General features: G+C 40.4%; 2 protein-coding genes and 2 non-coding genes across 4 annotated transcripts; 1 reads left to right on the top strand and 3 right to left on the bottom strand.

Annotated features, from left to right (window-relative positions):
* Positions 1-2,384: 2,384 nt before the first annotated feature.
* Positions 2,385-16,375, bottom strand: LOC147139897 (uncharacterized). Its single transcript, XM_086045604.1, has 16 exons — positions 16,144-16,375; positions 12,421-12,503; positions 12,244-12,324; positions 11,890-11,946; positions 11,625-11,816; positions 9,735-9,848; positions 8,460-8,505; positions 7,808-7,898; positions 7,534-7,675; positions 7,354-7,458; positions 7,186-7,279; positions 7,052-7,085; positions 6,816-6,890; positions 5,426-5,528; positions 5,234-5,346; positions 2,385-4,566 (listed from the first exon to the last, which is right to left on the bottom strand). The coding sequence occupies exons 1-16, from the start codon at positions 16,199-16,201 to the stop codon at positions 4,431-4,433; spliced, it is 1,524 nt and encodes a 507-aa protein (XP_085901730.1). The 5' UTR covers positions 16,202-16,375; the 3' UTR covers positions 2,385-4,430.
* A 1,561-nt stretch (positions 16,376-17,936) lies between these two features.
* Positions 17,937-18,008, top strand: trnaq-uug (transfer RNA glutamine (anticodon UUG)). Its single transcript has one exon. It is a non-coding gene; the product is annotated as a tRNA-Gln (tRNA).
* Positions 18,009-18,803: 795 nt separating this feature from the next.
* trnaq-uug (transfer RNA glutamine (anticodon UUG)) lies at positions 18,804-18,875 on the bottom strand. Its single transcript has one exon. It is a non-coding gene; the product is annotated as a tRNA-Gln (tRNA).
* Positions 18,876-19,347: 472 nt separating this feature from the next.
* Positions 19,348-25,655, bottom strand: pyroxd2 (pyridine nucleotide-disulphide oxidoreductase domain 2). Its single transcript, XM_086045199.1, has 16 exons — positions 25,519-25,655; positions 25,147-25,166; positions 24,926-25,019; positions 24,170-24,243; positions 23,945-24,100; positions 23,723-23,876; positions 23,569-23,630; positions 23,396-23,493; positions 22,914-23,055; positions 22,667-22,801; positions 22,482-22,554; positions 21,145-21,298; positions 20,896-21,047; positions 20,439-20,545; positions 20,123-20,243; positions 19,348-20,025 (listed from the first exon to the last, which is right to left on the bottom strand). The coding sequence occupies exons 1-16, from the start codon at positions 25,649-25,651 to the stop codon at positions 19,955-19,957; spliced, it is 1,746 nt and encodes a 581-aa protein (XP_085901325.1). The 5' UTR covers positions 25,652-25,655; the 3' UTR covers positions 19,348-19,954.
* Between the last annotated feature and the right edge of the window lie 1,542 nt (positions 25,656-27,197).

Raw genomic sequence — 27,197 nt, 5'->3', positions numbered from 1 at the left:
ACACTTTTGTATCTTTATACACTGAATTGAAAATTGCAAATGTTAAAATATTACATTGTTGATGTTTATCGTCTATTGTCCTTCTTTCCAATGGGAAAATTGTTCATCCTCAACAATTCAGATCGGCTTGAAATGTTTCTATCACTTCGCAATATCACCCTCAATTTCAGTGGGAATTGCATTTTCAACTAGATTATGCAACTTTCTAACTGGACCTCTTGCACCTCTCTCTCTGATTGGCCGCCCACACTTTTACACAAGCGAACGCAAAAGGGTGTTACACAAGTGCAGGGGAGGGTGAACATGCGTGTGACCAACAGGCAGGCCTCGCTTCAGGAATAGATTCAAACATCCAGAGTTGCAACTTGCAAGTGTCTTAAAGAAGTTCCCCGTACCGCAAGCGTAGATATTTCCTTGTCGAAAGCACCGCAAACCACCGTCGTTAAAAATAACCGAGGCCTCAAATGTAGCCACGGTGAACGTGACTGATGAGAAAACGACATACCACCCCAAGCCAAGAGTATGTTACTATTGTCAAACGTATCATCACGCTACAGGAAGCAAAGAGGCTCATCAGTCGAGATGTCGAACGTGACGGAAACATGTTGCTCTTTTCTGTTTTTTTTTCCAAGCAGGGGTCACTCTAGCGTAACTTGGGATCCATCGCACATCTTTAAATCTGTTTGTTTGTTTATTTTTGAGTCATCTGCTCCCAAATTAGCTACATGGTCAAGTTTGAACATGGGTTGATGAACTATTTCAGGTTTCGAGCAAACCTCGGCGGCATCCTTTTTTAAAGCAGTCTGGTTTATTCTGAGACGGATTGCACTTCCATGCGGGCTTCTACGTTGCTTGTTGCATGTGTGACTTTTTGTGCACGTGTAAAAAGGCTGTAATTGGTACGTTTATGTGTGCGTGAGTGCACGTGATGGTGGGGACTGGGTGGCGGGCCGGTGGTCCCGCCCTGACTGGTAAAGCCGTACAGGAAAAGTAGAGCCCCTATTAGCGAGACCAAATCAGAGGAGGAGAGGAAAGTGAGTGAGGTATGGAAATAAAAAGAGAAAGGAGGTGTTGGGCTTAAAATAGCAATGCTGTGCCTGTTGTATGGATGCAGCATCCCAACACTCATTCACACACGCAAGGGAGAATATGCCGTCCCCACGCAAGGCCAGACTTTGAACTTGAGACTGTAAGGCACACATGCTAACCACTAGACCGCTAGGCTGTCGTTCTCGTTTTTGACCTCTCTAATTACAACAACCAAACCTGCTGTGCCCTGTGCCGCAATCTGCGGAGGCATCAAAAGCAGACACGCTCTCCAACAATAAACAAGCTGCCTTTCCACATGACCGCGGTCCCCCACCCGCTGAAAAGTTGGGTTGGACTTTACATTAAAATCAAAGAGCGCAGAGGGGAAAAAAATGCACTTGTGCAGGGTTGTGTACAGTGGAAGCTCAAAGGCCAAATACTCCTGGAATTGGATGAGCATTTCCTACGAAAACATGCCTCTTAAGTCTTACAAGGTGCTTCATGAGTGACCCAGACCATTTTGTGCTTCAACTTGCTAGCGAAAATTTAAGATAACCAGCACTGTATGGTAGCAGTGAACTCGAATCACCCAGTTTGGCAGATTCTTTAAAAAAAATAAAATAAAGAAAAAAGAGCCATTAGCTGTCACTCCTTGGTGAAGGTTACTGTGGAACTGAACATAAAACAAAGAATGACAAAACAATGCAATACAATTTTATTTATGTAGCGCATTTCACAACAGCTACAGCTGTAAATATTGTGTTATGTAAACGTGATGGATTAAGTCACCCCGCCCACGCCTATTGAATGATTGATTGGTGTTTAACTTGTTTTTACACTTGCATGATGCTTAAAGTCACCTGTCTTAAACAACCCTCTTTTTTCTTCAACGCTGCATGCCCATCATGTCAAAACAGGGACAATACACAATTTGTTTGATGCTGTGGTTAACTCCTTTTTCAGGCTTGCATCTCATCATTGGAATGTTAAAAAATGAAATGCGTGCAGTGGACTGCACTTCGCTGTATGTCACACATAATCCTATGATTATACACAATGTTGGTTAAAATGGCACTTAAAACATTGGCTGTACATTCCATGTTGTATGATGCCGCAAAGTAAGTAATGCACAATGCTGCCACTTTAGAGCTCCAACTGCATATATCTATATGTCTGATGTCAAATTTTAACTTGACTGATCTGCAGAGTCCGGACCTCAACCCAATACATCATTTTAGGGATGAATTAGAGCAGAGACCAACATTCTTTTGACTGGGTAAGATGAGAAGCACGTGAAAACTTGTCGTGTGCAACACTGCCACCCAGTGGAAACAATAAACTCCTGACAGACGACATTAGGAGTTGAAAGACATTTATTAAATACAAAACACTCTTTATTGCAGTGCAGTTACAATAACACAAAATATTCAACAGATTAACAACAACACAGTGCTCAGGTTACTGAATGTGTGCATTGAAATTGAAAATGCCTTTTCCTGAAATAACTCTTGGAAAACGGTTTTAAGGCACAAAAAAGCAACAACGAAGCTAAGAAATGTCAAACTTAAAAACATGTGCAGCTGACATTAAAACATGTGATAAGCATATTAAGCAAATTAGATCATTCATTAAGTCTGGTGTCCATTTTTTTTTCTTCAGAAAATAACTGAAGAGGAGCAGAACTGTCATAAACAGAGTTAGCATTAAATTGTGTTTAATAAGAATACTCATCTAACGTTAAAACAATTTGTACTAAACACATTTGTTCAACCTATTCTTGACAGGACAGGACTCTCAATAGAAAAAAAGAGGAACAGTTATAAATAGGAAATAAATACTGTCACTTTTATGAATGTACGTAGTGTGGATTTAAACCAAAAATTGCAGTTAGGTTGCTGTTGGATGATACCAATTGTAATGCACTTGTGTTGATGCAAAGGCCTTTTTTGTCCCCATCAGAGCCACCAGTTTCTTTGGTTCAACAAAATACTGACCGATCACAAACTTTGCTTTTCATTAACTGCATCACCTAAAAAAAAAAAAAATGTGCCCCTGCAGAATTTCCTCAACATGGGAGAAAGAGTGTTTATGTGTGTTTGTCCAGAAAAAAATAAAGTCAGCAATCTTGTTTTGCATATGCATAGATGCAGTGATATATTAACACTGCATAAAAAAAGGTTTGAGTTACAAGGGTCGGTATTGCGTCACTATAGTTTTTTTTTCTTTTTACTGGCTGTACAAAAAATAAAATAAAAAATAAAATAAAAACAAGGCAGCATGACAGGTGAGGCACTAAAATATCAAGTTTTTGTTTTCTTATTTGGAGTTCTGAGAAAAATCGATGTTGTTTGATTGAGAGATGTCCACCAAAAGATTGAGTCCAATTTTAAGGAAAGGCTGATGAGAAGTAATAGTCTTAAAGGTTTGATCCTGTTTTTTCCACTAAGTATTCAGGCCACATTGAAAAGAAAAACAAGCATGAGGTCAAGTCAAGGAATTACAAGAGTAAAATGGAAACACTACATGAAAAAAAAAAAAATCTACAACAGTACAACAATAAAGTGATTTCACATTTGAGAATAAAGTAGTATATGTCACTTCAAGAGCATAAAATTGTAGTTCGAGAAAAAAGATATCACTTTATGAAAAAGTTGTAATTATAAGAAAACAGTCGTTACAAAAAAGATGGGCGTTTCACAAAATTGTCTGTCATTTGACAAAACAGATGTAATGCCGCAAGAAAAAAGCCAATTTCACAAAAATATAGTGATATTACAAAAGGCTTAAATTTTATGGCAGTAAAATCAGAGTAATATGAGAGGGAAAAAAAAAACTAAACAGTGGTCTTAATATCTATGCGTCAATTATGACAATGTTTGGACTTTAATCACATATCACAAAAGAAATAAATAATTTTTTGCTTTTCGAATTTTAACTCCTTTCGCGTCCGTTCCAAACTTTATCCCTGTAACTTGTAATTTCCCATGTCTTTCTTTTCAGGGTGGCCTTATACTGGTTTGTCGTGAATAAAAGAATACAAATAATACAATCGTTTGTTCATGCTGTAGAGAAAAGGGCCAATAGAAAATGTGGGACCAGGTGTCTGTGAGGTTTGATTGTATCCCTTAAGGCACAGAGAAGTCCGCACGTGTCGTCATTAGGCGATGTTGTTGCACCCTTGTTTTGTGGGCCAAGTCATCCCACTGCCAGTGCATTGTGACAAATGCTTGACTTTTCATGCGTTTGAACCTGAGTGCTGGCACTGACCTTGACTTTACTGCTCCATTTTTACCAAGGTGAATTACATACTAGCCGAGAGACGCTGCTCCGCTTTGTACTGTACAGTCCAGTTCCTTCGACGGTGCATCCTGGTTTTCTGTAAACTAGGAAGAAGCGTGAATTTAAGGCAGCCACGGCTTCCTGTCGTTTCCTTTTTGATCGGGAATGTGTTTGTAGCGACACTTGTCTCCGAAATGGCAACCTGTGGTTCTCCAGAAGTAACACTCGTCTCCGTTCACGGGGCCTCGCCGCCGTGGTCTGAGCAGAGAGAAGGAGGACACAGGTTAATGATACCTAAGTGTATATATACGAGAAAAAAACAAATACAGTAGTGCCTTGACTAAGGAGTGACTCAACTTGTGAGCTTTTTCGATAAACAAGCAAACGCTCGGACGAATTTTTGTCTGGAGTTGCAAGGAAAATTTTGAGCAAAATGGCGGCAGCTAACTTCACGACAAGCAGCAGACAGTGAACAATTCTTCAAAAGAAAGAAGCCGAATTGTTTAAAGCCGTTTGTTGATAGTCCCAGTTGACGTTTTATGTCAAACTAAACGTGAAATTAAGAGAATTATACATTTTGTATTGACTCACACCATGTAACATTTCATCATTCATCATCAAAGCTTGCATGTATTATACTGCCCCCTGGTGACCACGGCATTCACACCAGAAGGAACGAATTCAACCATGAAATCATGATGTTCAAATTGATCTGTACTCTAATTATTTCGTCTGTATGTTCTTACAAAGCGCAATACAGTAGAATGCTATTTTGTTGGTATTTCGTGGGCGTGCTGGAACGGATCAATCGCATTTCCATTCATTTAAACGGGGAGATGATTGAGTGACGAGTCTTTCGCGTTACTAGCGCGGGTGAATTCATCTCGGAAGTCAAGGCACCACTGTAGAATAAGATGCATCTTACCCAGCAGCAGCGGCGGCCACCTGCTGCGTGACACTGAGTGGAACAGGAAGCGTTCGCTGAGGGCGACGTTCCGGATAGCGCACCACTAAACGCGTGTTCTCAATAAAGTAACCCTGAGGGAGGGCAAATGTAAATGGCCTATATTTTGTGACCGCGATGAAGATGTCAGAGCGTAAGCTGCATCGCACTCACGTTAAGTTTGTCCATAGCGCGGGCGGCATCGTTGGCATTCTTGAAATTAACAAAGGCGCAAAACCTCTCGTGCAGCACACGGATGCTCTCGATCTCGCCATACCTGCCAGGTAAAGAACACAAGCAACTAGTCAAATACCAGATTTAGAATATTTAGAACATTTTTATTTAAAGTGACTACAAAATGTCTCCACCGACTGTTTTATTGCCATGTTTTGGATTTATAAAAAAAAAAAAAGGAACCAATAAAAACAATTTCAAAACTTTTTCCAACATTGTGGCCTATACTCATATCTTGTACAACTTAAAAAAAAAATCTTACAAGGGGAAGTTAAACAACTCATAATGTGGTTGCACAAGCGTGCACATCCTCTTATAATTGTGGTTGTGGCTGTGTTTAGAATTATCAATGAACAAATGTTATGTTGCAATCAAGAATGTTTCAAGATAAGATAAGCCTTTATTGATCCCCAAAGGAAACATTTTAATTTTACAGCTGTACAGGGCCAAGCAGCACACAGATAAGAAACACTTTACACTTGGATTCATTTGACTGATGGAGTGACACTGAAGCGTGATATTTCCATTTCCTCAATTAAGTATGGAAAAATTTGCTTAGATCCAAACAAATTAGAGGTTGGGAAGCTTCCAAGGATGGATAGTTTTCAACACTACTAGATATTTAAAGTAGAAATAAACCCAAACATATTTTTTTTTAAGAATATGTTCTATACAAGCCCACTAGTTGAAACACTGCATTCTGATTAATTTCACGTTTGTGGAATATAAATTAAGCAGCAAAATGCACTTCTGTCTTCTGAAAATGACATCACAACTGCTCACAACGACCAATCACGGCTGACCTGTTTTCTGAATCTGAGCCGTGATTGGTCGTTGTGAGCAGTTGTGATGTCATTTTCAGTCGACAGAAGACAAAACGGCCGCCCCCAGGGATGGTTAAAAACAAGTGCATTTTGATGCTTAACTTATATTTCACAAACGCAAAATTAATCAGAATGTCGTGTTTCAACTAGTGGGCCTGCTGGGAACATATTCTTGAAAAAATGTATTTGAGTTGACTTCCGCTTGTATTGTGTGTAAAGTGCTTTGCGCTTGTCTGTATTTGTACAACCATTGCATGCAACTGTAAACAGTACAGTTTGCATTTTAACCTTCTACGCCATGTGCTACAAATTGAGGTGTCCAGGCTGGTCCGCAATGAATACAGTAGGCTACATGATCTTTGCCATGTTAATGTCAGGGAGGAAATACTCCTCTTTACTTTACAAGCCAGTGTACTATCCACATGATAAAGTGTTGTTCAAGTCATATCAATTACATATATTTGCCATAAAATAGAAACAAGAACCAATCAAATATTTTACCATACATTTTAAAAACATCCCTTAGGTCTTTTTCCGTCAGCTCCGTCGTCACATTTCCCACCCACAGAGATGGGCAAGGGCTGGTGAAAAAACAACAGAGGGAATGTGAAATGACCAAAAAACAAAACAAAGAATTTGTCTCATGCATGTCCACCGATTGTCAGATGTCTTATGCTGTGTCAACAAATAATAAAATAAGTATTAAAATGCTTTCCAGCCACATGAATAAATATCACATTACCCATGCTGTACAACTGACTGATCTTGGCTTGCAGCTGCAAAATAAAGAAACAAAAGCTCCATTAAGGGAGTATACTTGATGTGGGGATAAATACACCCAAACGATTCTTTGCTGTCACATGATCCTCAACTAACCTCCAGCCACATCGAAATAAGATGCCAAAACAGCTTGCACCGTCGAGAATTTCTCCAAAAGTAACGCGCTCTCCACTTCTTCAAAACCAAACTCCTGAAGCACAATAAGTAGCATGTCTTACGACCATTTCATCATTAAAAAACAGAATCATTTTTATGGGTATCCACCATCAATTGCAGAACTTTGCAGTTGTACAGTTCATTGACAGCCTCTTCACAGTCTTTGTCCAGTTTCAGCACCTGCTCCATGGCCTTCTCCGCCTCGCTGTACCGCTAAGACACATTCGCATGCTGTCGTCAGTGAAAAGCTCAGCGTCGCGTGAAAGCGGGTGTGGCGTTAGTGTCCACCTGCAAGCCCATGAGAGCGCTGCCCTTGCGGAAGTGTCCTTTGGGCCATTCTGGAGCCAGCTGGATGGAGCACTCGGCGTCTGCCAGGCCCTGAGGGTACTGCTCCAAGCAGTAATAGCAGTAAGATCGATTCCCAAAGAACCTGCAGCGACAGCAGTTTCAAACACAACATACATATCCAGACTGCATGCCATTTCTTAGTAATTGACAAATGAGTGATTAAAAGTAAACACTAAATGAAGTAATAAATACAAATACTGATAAGGGGACGCACCTGTAATCATTTGGATCACATTTGATGGCTTCTGTAAACATGCGAGCTGCTTGCGAGTACTGCCCCTCTTGCACTAGCTTTATTCCTTTTTCTACAGTGAAGAAATATGCTTGTCAGTGACTAGGCAAATAGCTCAAGCTAAGTCCACATGTACATGGATATTTTTTGACCGCATGGTCGCAGTTGGGAAATTGGGTAATATTACTGATAGGCCTCACGGGAAGGTGGATTGTTTGTGCTGAATAATTTAACTACTGAATACATTTGGTTCTGTACCGTGGGTTCATGATTGTATGCGTGCTAAATGCTGGTGGTGTTGGTGGTAAGTGCTTGGCTGCCATCTTGTGGCATCCCTACACAATTACAAAGGTCTTTTAGGGGAGGTATAAATTATTCCAAGATTTTCTCTATTCGCGGCAGAGCATAATCCCCCGCGAATGACAGTATATGGAATCGCACATGGCTGAAATTAATGCACAAAAGATGATTTTTTAATTTTTTTTAATCCACAGAATTTGTTCACTCTAAAAAATGAGCAGAAAAATCTTTGTTTTTAAAATATCCATGTCCATGTGGATATTGCCGAACGCAGTGCACAATCAAAATTTGAATATAGAACGGGCTTTGATTGTTATTTTTAGTCATTATTTACCTGCAAGTGATGTGCTTTTCTTCGGCGTGACGTGAGTTACCTTTGTCTGCAATGGTATCAAGGTGTTTTAAAATCGCTGCTATGAAAGTACATCAAGAGAGGCAGATACTGTACAGTATAAAGAATAACAGATATGCGCTGCATGCACTGGCCAAAAGGAGCATATTGGTCAATGAAATATATATAGCAGACGTCCTAATGCAAAAGTAATTCCTTCTTGACGAAGCTTGGTTTAGTTACGGTTTCTCTCGGAAAGGCCGTTGTGACTGTGAAACCATACAACTGTTTCATCACCTCCTCATATTATATATACAGTACACAACAAATTGATGGATGACTAGTTTTGAAAGCAGAAGTCAAGAATAATAGTTTGCTCAGCTATTGTTGAAGTTACTGTAATAAGGGGTTTGGTAACATGATTCAATATCTCAATGATATTTATTACATAGGACTATTTGAACATTTTGTATCAATTTTAGCAAGCATCATGGAAGTTGACATGCTTGGTTTGTTTTCAATTCGTGGGCCACATAAAATGATGTGGCGGGCCAGATCTGCCTTGAGTTCGACACCCGTTATTCTATTCAACCACAATTTCAAGAAACTGACAATTATAAGAACTGCTTATCCTCATTTGTGTTGTGGGCAAGCGAGAGCTTATGTAGCTGACTTTGGGCGAGAGGCGGGCTACACATTTAACATGTCACCACCCAATCGCAGTACATGCTACCATATAGACAAATAAATAAACAACCATTCATACTCACATTCACACATATGGATTCAATTTAGATTGTTACATTAACCTAATAAGCATGTTTTTGGACTAGTTTCTTTTCGAAGCCATAGTACCAAGGAAAAAAACTACAAAAGCACGGGGAGAACATGCAAACTCAACACAGGAAGCCCAAATGTGAACCCCAGATCTCAGAATTGGAATAAGTGGGGGTGCGACACACACTCGCACAATGACACAGGTCCTCCTCTAGGCAGCATTATTCCGCATTAATACAACATAGGAATTCACTTCATTACGAGAATGGTCCCCTTCAAAATAATTCATTGATCGTTACCTTGCCCCGTAACCTATGCAGGAAATATAGTCAAATGCCCATCCCAAAAATGCACACACTCCAGCAGCTGCATTTAAAAGGCGGTGCAAAGTCTAAGTTTTACACACCAGACTTTGCACCCCCCTGAGGAACAAACACACCAGCGCCACACGAACATTATGAGACGAACACGCCTCATCGCGCTGGATGACTGGACAAGTACCTCCTTTCTGGCCTCGTTCTCTTTGTTCTCTTTGGACTTGCGGCACGTTCCTTTAGGCTTAATGTGGCTGGCAGCGTTGGCAAAGAAGGCGCTGCTCATGTCCCACTCTGGCTCCTGTGGACCACAGCAAGACACATGTTGTACAATGACTTAGTGACTGAGTAAATGATATCAGACTAGGGAGCAGAAGGCTAGGGAATGAGGGAGAAAAATTATATCGGGAAACATTTAAATCACGATTAATAAAAACGATTATTCATTGATTGTAAAATATTTTCTTTCTGCGACAGCCACACCTTTGCTGCAACGCATCGTTGCGCACATTCAATCCGTGAATAAAATGTCTCTTATCGCTTCATCGTATTTATTCTAAGGGTTACGGTAGAAGAAAATTGCGATCAGATTAGGAAGGGTGTGCTTTTGAGTATTGTTATACTACCTGTATGTGCGTGTTCCTACAGCGTTTGTGAGTGAATATTCATTATTTTTAGGAATATCACTCATATACATACATACATATATATATATATATATATACATATACATTTGCACTGTATATACATATATTGAAGGAGCTGTTCCATATTAGAGTCAAGATGTTGACTAGTAACTCTGAATGGAGGCTGAGCAGAAGCCGATATGTTAACCAAATGATGTACTAACCAAATGATGAATTCAATGATAAGTGTAGTGCATAGTAAGGGTCAGGGTTTCATAAGTCATTATGTTTGTGACATGTCAATTAGACATGTCATTTTGTTACAGTTTTGTAATGGCATCACACATTTATAGTTAATACACATAACGGCATCACACATTTATAGTTAATACACATGAGCAGTTAAGTATAAGAGGCAATTGGGGGAATAAAAAGACTCTGTGTCTTGTGTATTTCCTGTGTTCACCAAGAGGATGCACATACCTCCCCATGCGCACACACACACACCCACCCACGCACACACACCCGGCATCACGTCCACAGGCATACGCACACGGGATTTCACATAGTCATCATACACACGTCACATAAATATCATCCACACACATACCCATGTATCAATAAAGTCGTCGTACATAACTTCACGCACCTATTTTATATAATTTTGGTAATTGAAATCTTAGTTAAAGTTCACATAAATGTACTTATATAGTCATGTCTCGTGGATTTGAATGTGGGATAAAGGATGTTTACAGAACTGAGAACTCCTTGAGACCAGGGGAGTCCAGGAGCCAGGCTTCGGGGGAAGATTCCAAAGTCACGGTACCCTGGGCCTGAGGAAACTGCTGAAGATCAGAATCTACCTACATTGTTTAGACATCCGTGTCAGGGCAACATCACACTATATATGTGAGGGTTGCATTCTTAGATCACGCCTTTCTGACTCAGATTCTGATTCTTCGCATTCATTTTTTCTTAGTTTTGATTCTAATTCCGGTTAGAGCGCCCCTAGAGGTGGAAGGAAAAATCCACAGAATAGCCGCACCTTTATAGAAGCCGCATGGTTCAAAAACTAGGAAAAAAGTAGCGGCTTATAGTCCGGAAAATACGGTATACAAGTGTAATTTCTATTGTGTGTTTAGTTTTACTGTAAACGTCATTTGGGGAGTCTTTAAATATCTCAGCGAGTGTAGAATCACATACAGGTCACACGCATGCTGCGCAACATGGTGCATGCATGGTACTTTCACAATGTTGGGAACTTGCACACACAGACTGTCGTACAGCACAATCGTTTTTCTTCGATTGTAATGTGCCCAAAACCGAAATCGATAGCAGTGTTGTTTTTAGAATCGCATGTCCGACCGAACCAAACGCTCTCAAGGGTCGTAAATTCCCTGCCCGCTCCTCCAGGTGTTCAGGACAGTAGTAATAGGTGAACAAGCCCCCACCTCTTCAGTTGATCTGGCCTTCTGACGCCCTCTGGAGGGAGTGGTGACGTTGGAGGTAGCGAGATGGTATGAGGCAGCTGGTTTTGCATCCTTTTTGTCATCTTTTTGCTGGTGAGTCTGTCCCTCCACATTAGCTTCCGCTTCTGAATCGCTGTCATCCAAGTCCGACTCGCCGCCTCTGTCGCCTTCATCCTAGCGAGAAGGACCGTGTTATTATTCTCTAACGTAGCACAGCAAAATCAGATGTCGAAAACACAACGATTACCTGTTCAGCTTTGTCGATTTGCTTCACCTGCTCTGGCTTCTTACGTTTTCGACGGCGCTGGAAAGACAGAAATTAATCGAATAACTCGATATCTAATACCGGTAATTCAAACAAAAAAATGTTGACGCAAAATCTGCCTCAAAGATTTGCAGGGATCGTTTTACCACACCGACTAATGTTACTGCAATCACACGCACCACTCCATGTAGAAATAAGTCAGCGTGATGGCGCAGAGCCATTAGGAGAGTCCATATAATAGAATGTCCAAAGTTTGGAAGCATTTCACACTGAAGGAAGATGAAGTGCAACGTGCAAGACAGCGATATTTAAAAGGAGCAAAACGTGAGCACTAACCTTTCTCTTGGCCCTGCGTCGCTCTGCTCTGCGTCTGACCTTCTCATCCTCGCTCAGACCCTCCTCTACATTTAATGCATCCTGAACGAACGCGCATCCGGACAGTCAGAGTGGCACTATGAAGATTTGACTATACAGTGTTGACAGTGCCCTGTCAGCGTGACACTGTTTATCTACCTGTGACAAAGCACCAGCATCATTTGGGACGGGGGATGCAGCACCACAGTCCATCTGTTCTTCCTGCTGCTGTGCAGGTGGACCTGTTGGGGAGAATAGCATCATAATGTATATGCAACCAGAAAGTGCTTATTTCAGTACAGTTTTTTAACATTCTGTCCACATGAAAACACACTTGAAGCACTTTTCAAAGTAGCAAGAGGCACTAAATTCTCTAACCGCTAACATTTCCACCTATCAAACGCTAGTTTTCCCCATCTACATGCATAGAGTTTAGAGGGTTTTTTTCTACAATTATTTGGTAACCTAAAACACAGTTGGCACATGATCAATGGGTTACGTTCGTCTATTTTACCTTTGATTACGCCAACAAATTAATGAAAAAAATGCCAGCACTCAGTGTACAATTGCATGAGTGCGTGTGGCACACCTACCAAAGCAGGAATTTCCACACATGTGGCTTTCACAACTTTGTCAGGTTTCATCAGTCTGTCTGTGAACAGCTTTGTCATCATGACAGCATCACAGTCGAACAGGATGACACCATGCAAAAAAAACGGCGATTCATACAATGCAAAGGTGTCTTCCTCAGTTTTGGTAAAAGAAAATTAAATAAAGATTGAGTGAGAAAGCAAGACTACCTGTTGTGCAATACCACTTTTTTTTTTTTTTAAAACAGCAGTGTTATGGTACCTAAAAGGAGGACACAGCAGGCCTGGAAATTGAACTTTTTTACAGTCATCATCTTTATCGAATTTCCTGGCAAGTTACGTTTTAGGAGAAACACAATACAAATCACATTACTGCAAGCTGTGATGGAGCCTGATTAACTGAAATGTACTGAATGGTGGAAACTTACATTATGTTAAGTCAGAATTCAATGGCTCGGATTGCAAGACGACCTGGACACCTAGATGCCAGATAAACATGGACTTCCTTGTTATATTAAAGTTCAATGACCTCTGATGGCACATGTTGGAGATTGTAGAGATGAGGTCATAGTTTCTATCCAAATACCCTGGAAGGCTGACACATTCACGGAAAACTGAACTTAACACTTGGTCAACTCCAAGCCACAGCAGTGTTTGACATTGAGAACCTTCCTCTCAGAAACACCACTGTGAAAGTCCGGCAGATGATAACGGAGGCACACAAGAGATGACAAAACACACTGAGATGTGGGACTGGGTGTGGGGTCAGGTTTCCTTTTGTTCAAGAGGGATAAAAAGTAATATATGAAAACGTGACTCACAGAGTGAGTCACGAGACACTTTAAGGCTTTCTTTCTGCAGCACTCCTACATCCCCATGTTAAATGTTTCTTTCGTATCATTGGGTGGACTGATCAATGTTGCACTACTTTTAGAATCGTTTAATTGCCTTGACCTGAAAACATTCAGAAAACATGAAAAGAATGCCAGCAACTCCGTGTTTGGAGAGCTACACTGATACTTTTGGTTTTGTTTTTGTGTTACTTTAGCAGAATGTTCTTGTAGCAAGCATCCAAGGTGGTTGGACAGCAGCAACAAAAGTGCCTCTGTCTCTCCTGGTCTGAGAGTGTTTGGCTGAAAGAAAAGCTCGTTCCACAAGAATGCGCAACACAACAAGGCTCCAACAAGAACTCAGCCTTGAGGTCCTTTAAGCTATTACTATGGTGCGATTTAATTCACGTTAAAAGTACAACGCCGCTATACAACTAAAATTATGTGTATTATACTTTTTGTTTTTATTCCCGGAGCAATAATAAAAACAATGTTCAATGTACGACAGTGCTTTTGAATAGGTATTGATTAAAGTAATGATGACTGGAAACAAATTACAGGTGCTGTAGAACCACGACCAGGAATGGATTATAGTTTTTTTACATCCATGCTGCTTTAGTAGTGACTTAACGATTATTTAGGGTTATGTAAACCTTCCTTGATTCATTGTGCATTCAACGTTAGTGCGTGTAGTCATTCTTGTCACACAAAAACTTACGACCTTTTATTTTCGAAGCGTATGCAGTACTATTCAGACTCCACAGACTGGTTATTCAAACTCAGCTCACAAGTGACCAGCAGGACAGTAACATTTAACTCTTGAGGATATCATCCCCGCATCCCACTCTCCAGGCATTTTTAGTCAATTTACGCTCAATCAAACTGTTATGCTAATGTAAAAGTTGGATCAAACGTGGGTTGATTGGTTATGCTTGGAGAGTGAGGTACAAGAATGATGTAATACCAAGATACTGTTACATAAGAGTTGGAGTTGGATTGTGCGTACATTTCTCATTAATATTCACATTCACAATCTAGGAATTAATTCCTAGAGAGTGTGACATGGGGACGACGTGCTACAGAGGCGACTGCTGCTGTGTTACAATGTCGGACACTGTTAGACTGGTCAGACTGGCAAGCTGAGTTCACGAAACATAGTGTGTGAAAAGAATGCCAGCTCAACTCTCAACCCGAGGGAGAAATGTAGCGTCAGTTCAAGCTTAGGACAGGACCATGCCAGATAACACATGTACAGTAGCTTTAGTTCTCAGTTTTTTATGTCACAAGAGTGACTTCACACATACTACTCTAACAATGTATGGAAAATGAATAAAGGTTCATGTAACTGCAGCAATGCTACTACAGTACATGTACATCACCTGCAAACAGGGGTATCCCGATACAACTTTTTAATTTCCGATACAGATATTGCAGCCCAGAGAACTGTCCGATACCAATATCGATCCGATACAATATCAGCAGGAATGATACATGTATGTAGAATGTAAATGTATTCGGGCTACAACTAACTATTGTTTTAATAATTGATCAAACTGTTGATTATTTTGGCAATTAATCGATGCATTGGATAAAAAAAAAAACATCTTTTCATTTCTATCCATTTATTCAAAAAAAGGACCGACATGCAGAAGACGCACATACTAATTATGACTTGGTTACTGGTTTGGTCCATAACAGGCCAGAAAATGGGCAAAAATGTTAATCATTGTAGATGTTTTATTTTGATTCAACACAATGAGAATTAGCCTGCTTTCATAGAGGACTACAGAAGTCTGAGAATATTTACTGTTGATAGGCTGCAATTTCAACAATTGGGACTATTTTAAATGAAACAACGTCCGTTTACTATTCATTATCAAAAATAATTACTAATTATTTGGAACTCAATGTGTCGTCGATTAATCATTGCACCACTAAAATGATAACGATATATCAATGATTACATATATTGTTTGTATTATGCATTCTTATCAATTCCCATCCCTAGTGACAACAGTATAGCCAACATAAATATCCTTACTTTTATGAACGCGCCTGCAGGGCTCTGACAATGATTTGAGGCATTGTTGTCATTCCAACGTGCTCCCTTCTCCTATCCCCTCACTCCCTACATCCTTGTTTCAGTATGAATCCATATACTTCATGTATCTACACTGGTATGTCTCGTTTTTACACATTCCATGGCATGAGGCGGCCTATCTAAGGAAGTGCACTAGCTCACTTTTATGGCACGGACTGACTGAAGGTGGTACGAGGAAAAGGGTGTAGCTGGCAACTGTCCCACCCGCGGACTCATCTTAAAACACATTTTTTATCTCCACATTCCGAACACAAAACGTCGACCCAAGAGTCCATGTAACTGACTCGTGTTCGCCAACGGCTTCGGAGTGTTTGCTCACTTTTGGTCGACTTTCAAAAGTTTGCGATAAAATGTTTCTTACCGCTGGCGAGCCCCAACAGGCGACATATGTTTCGGGTGAATTTCATGAGCGCAACCATCCAGCATTATCGTTCCCCGAAGTAGTCCGGCCGAAGAATTATTTTGAAGACAGGCTAGAGACGGCGTGGACACCGCACAACCGCAGCATCGGGATTGTTGTCGGCGTCTGGTAGTGGGAGCGTGTCGCTCGAGTGGGAATCTGCCTGCGGCGGATGAGTCTCCAGCCGCTTCCTGACGAGCGGGAGCGGCGTCTTAAAGGCGCAGTACACCGTTTTTTTCCTGCGCCTACCCCGTGTTCTCATTCCAATGCACTGATAATAGCCACATTCCATTTTGATAAGCTTACATTTTGGAATACATTACCAAAATAATAATTCCCATCTGATCCTGCAGATGGTGCCCTTTGTTCTCTCTTTGCAAGTGAATAATACATCCTTGTGATCAGGGGCATTCTAGGATTAGAGATTTAGGGCTGCAGGGCTCTCGACCAGGCAAGATACATTTAACCATTTTGTACATTTTAATGCAATTCCATCCCCACATTTATGAAAGGGACAATACACTTTTTGGTTAAGGGTATCCAATGTGTTAGCTTGTCAGTAGCTCCTTGGCTTTAAGATTAACAAACAGTACATATAGGCCACACAGTTACCGTCTCCCATTCCAATTCAAACAGAGGACAGTGGTGCTGTCTCTGGCCACCTGAAATGTTTCCTACCTAGTGTCGGCTAACTCCTACAAAACAAAATAAAGAATGAGTTACAATTAAATTCCGCTATCATGAGGATTGGAAAGGTACTGAGTGGTAGACGGTAAACAATGTTCAACATCCTGGTTTAAGACAGGTATTTACTATTTCTTAAATTTGAGGGGTGCTGAGATTCAAATAGGGGGTGCTTCAGCATCCCCAAAAAAGGCCTAGAAACGGGCATGCTTGTGAATGAGCTCTGCCACTTTATTTGCACATTTGCTGTTCATCAGGATTTCTACACAGTGCACTATGTTCGACTTTACAGAGCTGATCTGCTGGATCGGATAGGCAGATATTTTGCGTTTTCTGCTATGATCGGTTGTTATTTGATAATTTGCAGATTGATCAGTGATGTCATTGATTGATCCACAAAATAAGACATTACAGCAAACAATCTCGTTCACTCCATTGTTGTTCTCTGCTGCCATTGTTAATGATCCCATGTTTCTCAGCATACAAGCATTCTTTTTTTTTTTTCAACACATTACAACATACTGCAAGCGCAACACATTTTCGATGCCAGTGGGTGTTTTTCCTTTCAAATTGTGTGACACTGTTTTGCCTTTTAATGTGTGTTTTTTAGTTAATCCAGTGTTGGGATTCAGTTGCAACTGTGCATTTAGAAAGTGAAAAGAACGTAAATTAAACACGATGTAGAAATTCATTGGTTCAGTGGTACAACTGTTAGCACTCTGTTGGTCTGAGTGCAAATACTGGTGGAATCTGAATTCATTGCCCCAAATACATGCAAGATGGCCCACAATCTACAGCTATCAATACAATTTCGACTCATTTGCATAATTATCAGGAAAGAAAGGTGCTTCATGGTGTAATGGTTAGCACTCTGGCCTTTGAATCAAGCAGTCTGAGTTTAAATCTCAGTGGAACCTTAATAAAAATACATCCATAATGGAAATATGAATTAGAAACAGGGGGTTTTCAGCATGTTACGAAGGTGGTGTACTTTTTGATTTCAAACTGAATTTTATGAGTTGGACATCAGGTGACAAGGACAGAAATTAAAACAGAGGATGACTCTCACAGGTTCCATGGTGTAATGGTCAGCACTCTGGACTTTGAATCCAGTGATCCGAGTTCAAGTCTCGGTGGAACCTTGAATGTGATGCATGTATGTGAAGTTCCCACCAGGTGTGGGAAGAGCTCTTATATTCTATTTCAAACAGTTTGGATCGACTGCAAAATTATGGCTAAGGAAGTAAATGCAACGTGAATTCGACACATGCTTCGAAACCTCTTGTGTCACATTCTACTTATTCTGCAGATTGTAGTATAATATGTACAAAATTTACCCACATGAAAAAATCTTTATTCGCTTTTATTTACATTATTTAAACTTCATGTATAATTGCAAAAGAGACACAAACCACCAGGCGAATTGCTAGAGTTGTCTCAATCTGATCATGTGATCTAAATTGCGGCTTTTATTGGGAGAAAGAAATGTCAAACTCCTGCACTTGTCCACAGCTTATTAAGAAAAGCGAGGCCCAGAGCAAGATGTGGAAACATTTTCTTTGCAGTATAAAGCCTGATTTAATGTACTGTGTGAACAAATAGCTTGCTGAAACGAATCATCAAAAGGAAGCAAACGTGTGCCACATTTGTTGCTTTTGACGAGGCAATTACCGGTAGTGTTTCTCTAACGAGGGGAGTCAACCACTCAAGCACGAGCTACCAACAACGTAGCTGCATTGACTCATTGTGACAACTTGCTTTTAAATAATGAGGTATGGTAAATGTGTTGGTTATTATAGGATAAATCAAATGAGAGCAAATGCAGGAATTCTGCCTTTGATGTTAAAGCTTGGACAGTATGTATTCTTAATGCTTTCAGATACTCAAAATGAAGCAACTTGATGCAATTAAGTACGATGAGGACAGACCAGCAATTAAGGTTCCACTGAGATTTGAACTCAGATGACTGGATTCAAAGTCCAGAGTGCTAACCATTACACCATGGAACCCTTGGAACTAGACGGTGTGTGTCAATGTTCCTAGCACTTACATTTGCCTGTTCTGGTTTGACATTCAAACTGATAGACTAATGGGTCATGTCATCTTCCAAACCGCTTATCCTATATAGGGTCGCGGGGAGTTGCTGGAGCCTATCCCAGCCGTCAATGGGCGAAGGCAGACTACACCCCGAACTGGTCGCCAGCCAGTCGCAGGGCACACATAGACACTGTCACTGAGCGGGAATCGATCCCACGCTGCCCGCACACAACTCAGGCGTGTGTACCACTACACTATCAGCGGACCTAGACTAATGGGTATCACTGATAAAAGAAAAAAATGGGGAGGAATGACCTCTAGATAAGTTATGATTGAGCACTAGAAACGCCTATAACCTTACCAGGAAAAACAATCCTAGCATGTAACCAACCTAGATGTTTGCTGCCCCCATGTTTTACATAAAATAACAATAGCAAGTGCTACTAAAATTCAGTTTAGCTTTATTGACTTGATTTCACATTAAAAACACTCAACAGATGCACGTTTGGCAATGATGAGAAAGGTTGGTACCAGTTTCCAATTTACAGTATCAAGCATGGATTACATTTATAAATTCATACGACATTTTAAAAAGTTTGTGCGTGGCACTATTACACTATTTACTATTAGTTTCGTTTCACAGGAAGTGATGTCACTTTTTCCTCAGTGAGCCTTTAGCATGAATACTCGGTTAAGATTACAGTGGACCCCCTCATACTTGCGGTTTGCTACCTGCGGATTCACCTGTTCACAGAATTTTTTCAATATTTTTTTGGGGGGGGTATACCCCGTTTTGCGCAGAAAACACGTATTTGTGTTAAGTCCCCACTTATTTTTGGGGATTAAAAAAAGCAATGTAATTGAATGCAATTATAATGGCCGTCAATTACAGTAAATGCAGATTTGCAATATTCCTAGGCCAGCCCTGTCAGACGTGCGACCAATATATGTTAATGATTTAGCTTTGTATGCCATACAGTGTGCACGGCCTGGCATCTGATCAGATAGGAGTGTTGAAAGGAGTGTTTTTACTGCACTTTGTGATAGTTTGTCAGTGGCCTTTCAGGTCAGCCATGGCAGTTAGAGCAGCATTCCAGCCAGGAGACCCCATCACACCTCCACCTGAAGAAGAAAAATAAATAAATACATTTTAAAAAGCACAGACTTAGGTTATATTTTTTTCAATATGACAGCAGTTACTTGAGTGTTCTAAGCAAACCTGGATGACTGCCACTGCCACAAAGATACAGTCCTTTAATTGGCGTACGGTAGTTTGAGAGTGAGGGCAATGGTCGCGCTAGGTACAGCTGGTCCAGTGACATTGATCCATGAAAGATATTCTGTCAAGCAGATTTGAGATTTTGTTTGCTTTGGTATGGAAATCAACAGTATGTGCCTTGTGAGTACAGTAAATGAGTGAATATACTGATTCAATGTAAACACTCATCGCTTACATTACTGCAGAGTCGAATGACATTTAACTACATGGGCGTGTTTGAACAGTTGCTAGTGTCAAACAAATCACAAGTGTTTACCCCTCCGGTCAGCCCAAAAATACGCTCGAGGTCAGGCGGAGTTAGAATGTCCCTACCCACCACCGACTGTTTAAATCCAGGGGCGTATTTCTCCACCCAGTCAAATACTGAATAAAACAAACACAGATGCATTCAACAAGTTAATAAAACAGATTCCAGTTCAAATGTTGTCAAACATTGTGCGAATAATATGTATGTGGGGCAAAATTACCACGGTTTATGTGGCAGATTGAATTACAACCACTAATGTTGCCAACACTCTAATAAACCTCATATAAGAAAGAAATTAACATTTGACTCAGATTTTCAAAATAAATAAACTTCAAACTAATTAGTGATTGGAATAATTTCATCCAACTTTGTCAGTTAGTGAACACAATTTGAGGAAATCGAGTGATATGCATATGCCAGACACGACATTGAATTGTGTTATGAATGTTTTGCCAGTACTTCTAACCATTATCTGCAAAGGCCTCTCTGTCCTGCTCAGTCCACTCTCTGCCCTCGATGTGGAAGGGGGTGAACTGTGTGAACATTGACACCACATGACTGCCAGAGGGCGCCAATGTGGGGTCCAACACAGACGGGATGGTTATGTCAATCATAGGCCTGAGGGACAAAACACAAGATAAATTGATTCGATTGCAAAGTAGTCAAGTGGGATGTATCATTTCAGAGTGCCGGATGAAATGATGAGACGGTTTGCCTTGTTGAGGGACGTCCATTCATGGTCTCCATATAGGCTGCTTCCAATATGTCCACATTCTCACAGTTGATGTGAATGGAGCACTGATGGTGAGGTCCAGGTTTATTGTCTGGTGTGGGAGCTGCGAGAAAGTTTGGCAGCTTGTCCACCGCCACTATTAATAACAAGGGGAGGGGGGTGGACAGGGACGGGGGCGGTCAATCACACTTAAAACCGTGTTCTGTATCCAGCATGGGCATCTTTACCTTTAAAATTTCTGTTTTGACAGTAAAATGTGAATAAGTTGGTTACACATTTGATTTATACAATCACAGAAACTAATGCACTTTGGTGTGGGGTATGAGTCCCCACTATATAAGAACTTGACCTCCTTCATTCGCATCAGTAGTTATCTGGCACAATTTCAAGTTAGTTATTTTTACTTGGTCCAAGCCTGTTACCTCGCAAGGTAGCTAGTGGCTAGCGTCTCTTGTCGTGGCATGGATAGCCTCAGCGACAACCTAATGGGACATATTCCAGCTGCCGGGTTTAACCTAGTTTCGCTGGAATAAGAAAGATGCTGAATGATTTTGGAACAGTTCAGCACATTACAAGAAAGTGGCAAAAGACTTGAATGGTGTGAGAGTTTTTTTTAACTATGCATTAATGAAATTAGTTTACAGGTATTGAGACTGAATAATTGGAAATTCAATTTTCGGGCAAACGTTATACTGTATTATACTATAATGTTATAGTAATATATCCATCCATTATCCATACCGCTTATCCTCACAAGGGTCGCGGGCGTACTGGAGCCTATCCCAGCTGTCTTCGGGCAGTGGGTGGGGGACACCCTGAATTGGTTGCCAGCCAATCGCAGGGCACACCGAGACAAACAAACATCCACACTCACACCTAGGGGCAATTTAGAGTGTCCAATCAACTTACCATGCATGTTTTTGGAATGTGGGAGGAAACCGGAGTACCTGGAGAAAAGCTGCGCAGGCACGGGGAGAACATGCAAACTCCACACAGGGAGGCCGGAGCCGGGATCGAACCCACGACCTCTGAACTGTGAGGCGGACGTGCTAACCAGTGGACCACCGTGCCGCCCTATAGTAATATAATGTAGTATAATTTTTCAAGGAAAATATTTATATATATATCATTACTGTTCTTATCATATGATTTCTATGCCTTATGGCGCATGGCATCCAATGTGACAAATGTTTCCAAATATGGTTCCTTGCTGTGTAAATGATGCTGCTATATTTCTAGCCATATGTAACACTATCATTGTACTTTAGCTTTTTTCCAGTGGCTCTGACAATTGCGTTATAAAAGGCCCAAATATTTACCATTGATCTTGGTGACAGGTGAGGTGTAATCAATCTGATCAACAGCATTCAAGAACTCTGAAGAAAGGGCACCCTGGAAAACAAAACAGGAAATTGGGGAAAAAACTCTTGAGCGGATATGTCTATTGCTGTTTATAATCATTTACCATTTATTATCATTATTTATTCATTTTGATTTTTTTTACCTGTGGCGTGAGGTTCTTGAACGTGACATAAGGGGTAGCATTTGAAAGTACAATTCTACTATGAATCTCTGTGCCATCCTTCAGCACAACCCCCCTGGCAGCACCATCTGAGTCAACAACAACATGTTCTACATCCTGCAGGTCACACATTGTATATAAGCAAAGACTACAATTGGAGATAACAGTTATGCAGTTGTAACACATTTGCATGAGTGGCAAATGCATTTCTATAGTTAAACCTAATTACCTTCTCTGTGAAAATGTCTGCGCCATAAGATCGGGCGGCATTGGCTAATGCCTTAGACACGCCTCCCATGCCGCCTTCAACATAACCCCAGGCACCTTTTTCCTTCTCCAACTCTCCCATCACGTGATGCAAGAGCACATACCTACAACATGTACATGTGAGATTCCATTCAAAGTACCTTGGATGGATCATAAATTGTTGATATAAGCCAAAGGAAACCGAAACAAGTACAATATGGCCATATTGCCATCATTTATTCATTTATGATATTAATTCTTTTCACATCTTTCAATACAGTGGGACCTAAATTGGTTTTAAAAAAATAATAATAATCCTATAGGAAGTACTGTGAAATCAATTATTTTGTTTTGATGCCACCTAACTGTCCATCCATTTTTTTTTTTTTTTTTTATGGCGCTTGTCCTCATCCCCAAATTGTCCAACTTTTGGAGCGTTTCCATTTCCTTAGCATGTTGCCTCACCCACTGCCAGGATTGCTGGGACTTGTCATGGCTCCAATCACACCGTCCGTAGCCAGGGTTGCTTTCAGTGGCTCCGACTCGAACCACTGATTAAGGATCTAACATGAGAAAACATGATCTGCGTTACGATGACGCCGCCTACAGATGGCAGTAAATATTCAGCTAAAACAAACCTTCATGATTGGCGCTGTTATGATTTCGTAAAACTCTGGAATGTTTCGGCCTAATTTCAACCCTACAATAATTTTAAAAAACACACACAAAGCCAATGGTGACTTATTTCTGTGACATCTATGTTTAAAAGTATTTCCAAGGCATGTTACACACCACATTTGACAACAGGCTTCAGTGTTTTAGCAGCAGCCAGTCTCCTCTTCAATGAGCCAGTCGTGACACCTGGAATATCAACAGGAGGGGCATCCAGAAGTGGTTGGATAGCGCCTGCCAGCTTCTCAAGGTGCAAAACAAATTCTGAAAAAGCCTGATTGCAAAGATATTTCAAGTATGTAAATAAACCCAAGCATGCATTCTTCATAATGCTTGAATCACCTTCGCATCTTTCTGGGAAAATTTGCCTATCTCCTTCTGGTTCTCTGCGAGATCGGAGCCTAGCGTGAGTGATCTTGGCGGGCCGCCCCTTAGCCCCTCCTCCAACATGGGGGTGAAAGCATGGGGATCCCTCATATAAACCTTCAGCCCATGTTTCTGAGAATACAGGATACACCGGGTGGTTCAATAGCATATCACTTGATTTCTTAAGCTTGCATTGTTTACCTTCAGCTCCAAGTCTGCGTGAATGTGCGGCCGTAATAAGCTGAGCACATAGGAGCACCTGGAGAAGTGGAAACCTGCATGCACAAAAGTTGTATTACAGCCAGACCAAACATATGCTTACTGGACACTAGACCTACAATGAAGATAAGAAGCGAGCTTTGATCTACAATATCAGACGGACATTTACGGTACCTGTATTACCTCCAACAACAGGATCAAGCAAAAGCGAAATTCAATTAAAATTGTGGAGGGGTGGAACCTGCTCATTAATTTTAGGTGTAAATATGGATAAAATGCAGGCTGAGGGAGCGGAACAGCACTTGTATCTCTGCTTGTATTTGCATAGTTGGTGAGAGATATTTGAATTGTGTAGGAATCGTAATTGTGTCTTTGCCACTGACTCCTAAGTTTCTCTTTACATTGTCAATTTTTAGTCCTCATCTTAAAACATCCAAAAAGATTCTAAAATGTATAGAATAGCTGATATGAACTTATTTGGCTTACTGCATACAGAAAACATGAACAAAACGGACAGAAGTCGTCTACTCGTTTTTTTTGTGTTACATATCTAGCTTGTTCTCCCAATCTCCAACATGGCACACAGTCAAATATCAATCGTGACAGAAAACTATATTCTTTACACCCAATTGCAGAGTGGTAAACCATAGACCTAAATTTATGTGGTGAAAGATGTTTCCATGTAAATTTACAAAATCCAGAATGCAGCCCTCTGTACAGATGATGGAGGCGTCTTACCGGGAAAGATCTCCTCTGTAACTGCTGCACCTCCCAGTACATGTCTGCGCTCCAGCACTGCTGTCTGTAAACCTCCCTTTTGAAGATAGGCAGCCTTGTGTGCACACACACGCGCGCGGGCACACACACACGCACGCGCACGCATACACAAACAGTACTTTTGACCCGGAATAACAAGGGCCACAGTAAAGTTACAGGTAAAATAAAATGTCGTCACTCACTGCCACCAGTCCATTGTGTCCTGCAGTGACATTGAGAGAAAAGAGGAAGAAAATCATTCCTAACAGAAATGAAGTTAGCAGAAAATCACTCACGAATGTATAAAATGAAGCTGCACGAGTTGTTTCCTAATCCAGACTTCTAAATTTAGCCCAAAATTAAAGTGGTCCACACTGGTTCAAGTTGCATATTCATTTTGGAAAGCATTTTACACGTCACAAATTAACCAAAAAGCTTATCTTCCACAGAACAAATATTGCAAAAATGACTAGTCGTGCATTGAATTTGCATTAGAGTTGGATGAAAACTTTGCTTTAAGTGCTGTAAAGCCCAAGTAAACTTGTTTTTGACAACCAAAATTCGTCAGACCTCACCTCCACCGATGACCAGTGCATCATAGTGTGATTTGAAACCACCGGTGTGTGTAAAGGCTTTGCATCTCGCCACAGAGCCCACGACGGTCGCGACCCTCCGTGCACGATGAGTCCACACTGCAGCAGCAGCCATTGCGAGTCTCGAATCTCACTTCCCGCCCACAGGTTCGCCCACTGAAAACAGAAAAAAAACAGGTCGGACGCACATTGGACACGTTAAAGTTCAAAATATCTCTATTCTTTTAACTATACAAGTGATAAAGCATTCATTTAATTTGAAAACCATCACGCTGAATATGATGATAAAATATAAATTTCGAAACATAATTTTGTTTTTTAAAGTTTGTGCTGCTTTTCGTTATCCAGTTTTACCACATGGGGACGCAGTTGTTCCATGCAGGGAATCAAAACCGGCCACATCACCAAAACCCGTTACGAAGACATGGAACCACTTAACATGAAACATTTGCTAGAATATGCTCAACCAGCGATTATGAGACAATAAAACAGACTCAGGCAACATAAAAAGGCTGGGGCCAGCTCCCATACCTTCTATATATAATATATACTAGCTGTAACATTGTTCTTGTATAAATTCCTCTTATAGTAACACAAATAACTTTTATGTGAAAGGGCAGACAACAGAGCATGGACACATACAACATTGTGGGGTTATCGTTAAATAAACTGTCACGATGTAGTTACTACTGGCATACACAATTTAATACTGCAGACATTTGCAACATCGAAATTCATCTGAGAGAATGTAGGAGCGTTGGTGCTGCTGTTTTTAGTTAACAACAGGGTTAAATGGCGAAGCAATATTACCTCACCCAGTGATTAATTGGGTTACAGTGTATCTTAAAGATCTTGACATTATTTGAGGAAATGTGGTATTCTGTGAAGTTGACAAGTTTCTTGTTAGTAAATAAAATTAATTTTTTTTTTTTTTTTAAACATCAAATATCAATACTATAGCTGTCTGACATGAATCTCAGTATTGTTGTCCCTGTATCAATGCAGCACATTTAAAGAACCAATGAAAACATGTTTTACTGTGTTGTGTTTCATTTGGCTCGGGAGTCTGTTTCGACTGGTTTTACCTTTTTCATTTAAATTATAATATTCAAAGAGACATTGTGGTGTATTGAAGATTTTCCCGAATTGTCTCATAATCACCTGTAAATTCATACGATCATGAACATTCATGATGATATAAGCATATCACCCTACGATTGACAATTACTGTATATCAGAGTCTATTGGAAGACAAATCGTCATTGCCATCTCGACAAATCCCAAGATCAACTTTAATATTGTGTAAGACTCCATAATTTTATTCATCTGAAAGACTGTTTATATGTTAGGTAGATGTTGCTGTTTTGGTTAGCAACAGAGTTCAAATGATCTCAGCAGTTAACTCTTTAACTTGTGCGAAAACAACTGAGATAATTAGGGAGTAAAAAGAGAAGCACTTATTTCAGGCAGGTGTTTATTTTTTCATTTTATTTTTTATAATATTCAATTACATAGCAAGAAAAAGAAAAAAATAGAGCACACATTGGTATTCTTTTACTGATATTGTAACAAAAACTTCAACCAGATTGGTGAGGATACTGGTCAGGTGATTCACTTGACCACTGAACTTTTTTGCCTTAAAGAACTATTTGGTTGTTATT

This window comes from Filicampus tigris, chromosome 11 (genome assembly GCF_054856515.1).
Source record: "Filicampus tigris isolate MCC_2025a chromosome 11, RoL_Ftig_1.0, whole genome shotgun sequence".
Classification (NCBI taxonomy): Eukaryota; Metazoa; Chordata; class Actinopteri; order Syngnathiformes; family Syngnathidae; genus Filicampus; species Filicampus tigris.
Note: the sequence above shows the minus strand (reverse complement) of the source record. Positions and strands in the feature narration are given on the sequence as shown.

Coding starts and splice junctions, on each gene's coding strand:
- pyroxd2 (XM_086045199.1), bottom strand. CDS start 25,651: ATGGCTGCTGCTGCAGTGTGGACTCATCGTGCACGGAGGGTCGCGACC. Junction 23,494..23,568: donor TAACAGCGCCAATCATGAAG/GTTTGTTTTAGC, acceptor TTCTCATGTTAG/ATCCTTAATCAGTGGTTCGA. Junction 20,546..20,895: donor AGAGGCCTTTGCAGATAATG/GTTAGAAGTACT, acceptor TGTTTTATTCAG/TATTTGACTGGGTGGAGAAA.
- LOC147139897 (XM_086045604.1), bottom strand. CDS start 16,201: ATGGTTGCGCTCATGAAATTCACCCGAAACATATGTCGCCTGTTGGGG. Junction 11,817..11,889: donor AAATCGACAAAGCTGAACAG/GTAATCGTTGTG, acceptor CCTTCTCGCTAG/GATGAAGGCGACAGAGGCGG. Junction 8,506..9,734: donor AGAACGAGGCCAGAAAGGAG/GTACTTGTCCAG, acceptor ATACCATTGCAG/ACAAAGGTAACTCACGTCAC.